General features: G+C 34.3%; 1 protein-coding gene across 1 annotated transcript; it reads right to left on the bottom strand.

Annotated features, from left to right (window-relative positions):
- Positions 1–202: 202 nt before the first annotated feature.
- On the bottom strand, positions 203–7,295 carry LOC117329541 (methyltransferase-like protein 24). Its single transcript, XM_033887534.1, has 6 exons — positions 7,118–7,295; positions 5,799–5,944; positions 4,019–4,147; positions 2,913–2,987; positions 2,263–2,404; positions 203–822 (listed from the first exon to the last, which is right to left on the bottom strand). The coding sequence occupies exons 1-6, from the start codon at positions 7,259–7,261 to the stop codon at positions 523–525; spliced, it is 936 nt and encodes a 311-aa protein (XP_033743425.1). The 5' UTR covers positions 7,262–7,295; the 3' UTR covers positions 203–522.

The following is a 7,295-nucleotide window of genomic DNA, read 5'->3' as shown; positions in this document are numbered from 1 at the left end:
TGGTATGTGTGTGTTGTAGTGTTATTTGTGTGATGTAGTGGTATGTCTGTGTTGTAGTGGTGTAGTGTGTTGTAGTGGTATGTGTGTTGTAGTGGTATATATGTGTTGTAGTGGTATGTGTGTGTTGTAGTGGTATGTGTGTGTTGTTGTGGTATGTGTGTGTTGTAGTGGTATGTGTGTGTTATAGTGGTATGTCTGTGTTGTAGTGGTATGTCTGTGTTGAAGTGGTGTAGTGTGTTGTAGTGTTATGTCTGTTGTAGTTGTATGTCTATGTTGAAGTATTATGTCTATGTTGGAGTGATATGTCTGTATTTTAATTGCATGTCTGTGTTTCAGTGGTATGTCTGTGTCGTAGTTGTATGTCTGTGTTTCAGTGGTATGTCTGTGTTTCAGTGGTATGTCTGTGTTGTAGTGGTATGTCTATGTTTTAGTGGTATGTCTATGTTTTAGTGGTATGGCTTTGTTGTAATGGTATGTCTTTTGTAATTTTATAATATTGATTTAAAAAGAAGCTCTTTGATATCACCTCCTGATAAATGTTACCTCGAAACAACCAATGATGTCTTTTCCCGTTACGCGGGACTGCCAAACATTCAGGAGATTCCGTGTAATCCAGGTCATTCGAAATCCCATTGCATACAATTCTTTGAGTAGGAAAAATTTTGATATCCAAAATCCCTCCGTATCCGCCTCCGGTATGTTTGAAAAGTGAAATTCCACCAGGAATTGTTTCACGCCGGTTAAAGCTTTGGAGGTCAACATTTCCGGTATAACATGCCATTCCCAATCTTCTATGTCCATTTTAATAATATCTGGAATAATCTGTAAGAAATAAATAGACCCTGAAGTCAAGACGTTTTAATTAAATGTAGCAATATTTCTTCTCTAACATTTCCTTTCTTCACATAAACAATCGGACGAAGTAACCTAACCAGTGGGCTATTCTCGTAAGGATATATCCAAACTCTTGTTCAAGGTAACCTTAGTTTTAACATAGGCCTTATCAATATAGTCTTAACTATATCTTTATATCCTGATTAATTTACAGATACATGTCAGTGATCATAAGATTGTTAACTTACTGTATATCACCGCGTGTCATGCAATGCTCACAGACCAAGTAAATGTTTAGCACATTGAAGTACATTAATAAAATACAAATAACTTTGCATTATATATTTCTTCCCGCAAGCTGTAAGCATTTCCGTTGACTTAAAATGCGAGTAGAACAGGAAGTTATCATAAAAAAAAGAAAACAAAAAATAAAAAAATAAAATGAAAAAGAGTTCCTTAAAGAACTAAAAAAAAGCTCGCGGGTTTTGTGTTTTGTTAACATTAGGTAAATCTATAAGGTTTGGTTTGTTTTTGGTTTGTTTTTGTTTAACGTCCTATTAACTGCCAGGGTCATTTAAGGACGTGCCAGGTTTTGGAGGTGGAGGACAGCCGGAGTACCCGGAGAAAAACCACCGGCCTACAGTCAGTACCTGGCAACTGCCCCACGTAGGTTTCGAACTCGCAACCCAGAGGTTCAGGGCTAGTGATAAAATGTCGGGACACCTTAACCACTCGGTCACCGCGGCCCCTATAAGGATAAGTTTGAATGATTGGATCAAGTGATAACGCTATTATATATCTTTCGTATGACATTATATCGATATTTTCACGAGTGCGAAGCATGAAGGAATATATCGCATTATTCTGTCATACGAGTGAAATATAAATTATATTCAACGGGAAATCGTTCAATTTCTTTTTAATGCATTTTAATGATTAAAAATAAAAACATCGCAAAATCGATAGTATAATAAACTGTGGGAATCAGTAACATAATTTAAGACGTCGTCTCTTTGTGACGTTACTCAACGTCAACTTGACGGCGCAACATTGAAAGGGCTGATCAACCCAATTTAAGCGTTTTCTGCTGTTCTCGGAGAATCTGTGCATAAAAAGCTAACGCCAAGTGAGTAGTTTGTTAAAAGTTAGTCTAGAAAATTTAAAAAAAAGAAAGAAAAAAAGTAAGCAAGATAAAATGGGGTGAATACAAAGGTTCGCTCTCCTTGATCAAAAACGAAAACTTACGTTTTCAGTGCTGATTGCTGCAGTGAAAACATAAGTTTGATCAATTTGCTAAATTTCTATATTTCACTGGTAAATGCAATAAAATGTATATATGTCAGATGAGCTTCTGAATATTCATGTACATGTATGTCTGCTGTTACCTTGAGTAATAAACCTGATATATATATATATATAATACTTTACGTTTTGGTGGTTGAGTTCTTGTCTTATGCCCTGAAATGTCAACATTTTCCAGTTGGCCTCCGGTGTCGTTCCGTTAAAATTGGAAAGTCCCAAGTTGTGGAAATATACCTTAGGACTTCGTCGATGACTGTCTGTGTTCATGCTTGAAAAAAAGTAATCGGTGATTGTTAAGAAGATTCCGACCACCTCGTAATTGATACGCAATACAGAAATGAGAAAACGAAACGACGGCAAGAAACGTGTATGACGAAGGTGTTAGAAATAATTCAATAAATAGAACATGTTGTTAATTGGTATTTTAAGATACAACTCAAAATGTGCTTGTCGTCTTATTTCAAAAGCCGATAAACTGGTACTAACGAGTTTACAAGGCGTAAACACAGACTTTGACATAAGTAAAAGAAAAAAAAGACCACCACAAGCTTACATGAAACATATGATTATTTCTAAGTTGAATCTCAAGTTTTGCTGTCTAAATGTCCGTTTCCGTATTTTTGTCAAAATAAGGAAATAACTCCAATTGGTCAATATCAAAATTCAGACAGTTATGAGTTGGTAAAGGGGCATGGAACGTTTTGCAAGTCACCGGGTCCAGAAAATAACTAACTTAAATATTCACAAGTCCTAAATTGGACAGAAGAAATACGTACCTCGGGTCAAATGAGTGAACCATACAGCCCCATTCTTCAGAGATACCGTCATCAAAGCTAAATTCGAAATCGATTCTACAAAAAGACGAAAATGCAAGAACTGTTATTCTTCTCTTTTATTGGAAAACAAGTCAAATAAAAAGAACAGACAAGGTTCATACGACAAGATCACACCCCAGAAATGCTTTACCAATTAATTGAATTATCTGCTGTTTTGTCTGCCAATTAGTTGCTGTTTCCCCAGAAAATCAACCTCTGTTTCACCCGAAATAAGGCCCAATAGAAAATGCTTTTCTGAGGTTGGAAACTATTTTGTTGAGTACTGAACATATGGAATATATAATTCCTATATACGGGAATATAGATTAATGTCTTAAGACTTGACCAAAACCAAATCCTAAGACAAGTTTACGCTCCTAATTAAAATTAAATGACGTAAGAATACAGGTGAAACAGGCGAGAATTCCCAAGGTTCTCCCGTCGACTGTTAATATCGGAGTTCCTGTCTTTTGTGTACTCTTAAAAACGAAATTCGATGCATAACCGTCTAGTGATTTTATGTGTTGTGCAGGGAATCATCATATTAATGAGATACCTAGCTGAAAACAAATACATGTAACTATCAATTGTTTGGAAGATGGTAGAAGCGTTTATTACGTATATATGTTTTTTTTTTATACAAATAACAAATATGTCTCTATAATTAACAATTTTCGGCATTTTAGCCTTTGCATAGGAAACTGACTATTGTTACGTCTGAAATTGCCATCTTTGTTTATCCAGTGCCTCGTTACAAATCTACACCAAAAGCTTTTGGATTTGGATTTGTAGCAGGAATTTTAACAGCCAAGATGGCGATCTAAGAAGTAAAAAGATACTGTTTCCTTGTGGAAGGCTAAGACGTCGAATATTTGGAACTAGAGAGACTTATTTGTTTATGTGTATTAGGTTTTTCATTTGGAACAATTTTGGTAAGATATGGATTGGTATAAGGATGTACAATAATAGTTTATTTATGTTTTCAATCGCGTATATTTACTCTTTGTAGGGGATATATCATCTGTAAGAAGATATTTTATTCAGATACAGCACAAACGAATTCTTACCCGAACGAGTAAACTAGACAGTGACCTTTCTGTACCAAATCTTCGTCCAGACATACATCCCATCCGCCATCTTTGACTCTACCAAAGCGCTTCAGGTTACCACATATACTCTGAATGTTGTTGAAATACCTTCAGTAAACATAAAGGGATTTATTATACTGTCTACATCTGTTGTAATTGTAAGCTTTCTTAGGACAATGTTAACAATGCACATGACGTTCTTTTGAAATGCAATATTGAAATTATTTTGATGCCCCCGCCATGAAACGGAAGTGGGGGTGCATATAGTGTTACTCATCTCCGTCCGTCCCGTCTCGATGCAATGTAACTAGCTATGATCTCCACTGCTGAGGCGATCCTCACCAAACTATGTTTCGGGGTATCAAGTGGCAACAGAGGGTATTTATGTCTTACAGACATTTTCTAGATTATAGAATTATGAGACTTTTTGCATCCACATTGTGGCATTTTATTTGAACACACTGTGAGTTTATCGGTTTCCCGTCTAGGAATCAACACTTAAGGATCAAAGCATTATTGACGAATCCTAGAAGCATGAGACAGCCAAATGATTCAATAGATTAATTTGGTTCTACTGTATCTTACTCTCAATTTGTATTAAGATGTGCATATATAACATGTGTCATTTGTACCATCCAATATTTTATATAAAGGAAGGCGATCTTTTTTTTTTTGGGGGGGGGGGGGGGGGGGGTGTTTGTAAAGCATTACAGAATCGTTAATTATAAAATGATCAACTTCAAGAACAATGGATTTCTGTTCACGACACCATTTCTTCATTGCATATGACCACGTTATTTTTGTGTGATTATCATGTTTACAATTCAGAAGCAAGAACATAATTACTTCTACATGTATGCGACCAAGATAGGTACGAATCAATAGAAAACAACAAAAGCAAAAGTATATATTGAGATGTCCGGTGTATAATGACGAATTAATGGAGATACATTGATTTTTTTCATCAAACAATGGGGAAACAAGTATTGTTATAACACCACATGAAATAATACCGAGACAAAATGTTAAATTATATTGTATAAGACCTACACACGTGTATCATAATATTCCAATATTTTCCATACAATTTGTTTTAAAAGATTTTCTATTTTGCGGTTGTTTCAGACCTAAATATTGTAGGTTCGTCACTATTTATCAACCTGTGAAGTTACAAGCTTGTAAATTAAACCCTTATTCTCCCTTTCCCTTATTTCCTGATTACATAACCTTTTACACTACATGTATATGGTGTATAACGCTGCCATCCATAAACACTTCTGATTGTGGTATATATTTGGTAGTACAATTTTTAGTGTTTTTTTTTTTTTTTTTTGTATTTAATTAATTTGTAAATGAATATTGCAAAACCATTAGGAAATAACCAATTACGTTTCTGGAAGGGTTAGTCAGGGACCTGTTTTCGACCTATTTTTATCAAAATATTAAGAAAATAAATAAAAATAATTTTTCTACACATGTTCAATAAATTTACACTCTCCGAATTGTCCCTTTAAAACAAGTTATTGTCAATGCTGTCAACTGAATAAAATTTCTGAAATGAGAATCGCAAAATTTCTGAAAAGACAATTTCAAATTCCTGAAGTTTGAGGATTTCTATTTTCCATAGTCGTAAGCATTATTAGAAATTATCAGACAAAAAATGCAATATTCGACAATCAAATCAGATTAATAAGATTAAAACATATTTTATTAACGTTTAGGTATTTATAGAGGTCAGTGTATATGTAACGTTTTTTACCAGGCGTAAGTTCGCTCTATCTCAGGGACGGACAATGGACAAAGATCGGTTTTGATTGGTAGTTGATGTTCCATTATTACTACTTCCTGTTGTCCAGAAGTTGCTAATTGGTCCCCGCATATATTCTTGATGTTGAAATCCCATTTCTGTAGAGAAATATCACAACTTTTGTAAAGATCAATGAGAAAATAAAATAATTAGTATATAGATACATCAGGGTAACTCGGAGTAATGAGGACACCTGTACGTATCGATCACCAGCTCGTGATGTATAGCTATAGATATGTCATAGTTATCTAAAGATATGTCAGCTTATAGGAAACATTCAAATAATATAACAAAAGTTTCAATTGCTCGATATAGTATGAAATTACACAGTTCGCATACACCATACTGACTAACAGGCTAGATGTATGCATTGTTATAATAAACGATCGAAATGATGAAATATTTAATTAATTAATAATTGATCAATACAATTTATTTGTGTTAAACAGCCGAAACATTCGTCATAAAAGTAAGGAATGGCGGACTTGTGTATGTGGGGGAAAATAATAAATTAGATAATTACTCATAGTTATATCAACTTTTTTTTATTTAGCTTTTAGACTTTTGGGAAATCGGGAAATCATCAACATATTAGCAAGCGACAGGTACTAAACAGAACTGAGCTATATGAATAACTTATGGGTCTTTAAGCTCTTAGATTCTTATCTTACCATTCATGATTATACAATGCATTGTAATTGTTGTAACAAATGACACTGGGTGGGTTTAAATAGAGAACTATAGGTGTATATGTTGAAATGCTTCTAAAGTCTACGTAAGACATTATCCGTGACTAACTGGCTGAGTAAGCTTGAGAGCAAATGGCATTGTCCGTTTTTTTATTTCTAATATAATTACTCTTCAGATTTTTGATACAATTTTATTTTGAATTTTAATGAAAATATGTATGGTAGGAGAAGTACTTAAAGTACAAAACTCAGTGATCTTTCGGTGTTTTAATTTTATCTCCAATATATTCTTGACTGTGAAACATTGAAATAATACTGAGAATAAAATAATTTTCAATAGTTTAGGTACAAGTATACAGTTTCTTAAACTGAATGGACACCAAAACGAACAATCCCTATTACCAACGGAATGATCTGTGACGAACACTGTGTCATTTCTTTATCAGTAATGTCTTTGAATGAATATATCGGGATACTAGCTCAGGATTCTCATTATTCACTCAGGTATGAACACGGAACATAAATATGGCCGTACAAGATAACGTGATTACAAATACTTGTACACAAATAAGTAAAACTTACCGGACGAGAGAAAATCCGTTCCTGAAAGGCTACCGGACGAGAGGAAATCCGTTCCTGAGAGGTTTTTTTCAATCGGATAATAAATGTCAGAACTGCTACCACAAGTATAAGGAGCAGGATCGGTTTGATAGTTCGTCGCATCATTTTTGGATCCTTCAAAATATGAAAGGTATTGCGT

Source organism: Pecten maximus, chromosome 6 (genome assembly GCF_902652985.1).
Source record: "Pecten maximus chromosome 6, xPecMax1.1, whole genome shotgun sequence".
NCBI lineage: Eukaryota > Metazoa > Mollusca > Bivalvia > Pectinida > Pectinidae > Pecten > Pecten maximus.
The sequence above is the reverse complement of the archived record's forward strand: the minus strand, read 5'-3'. Positions and strand labels throughout refer to the sequence as shown.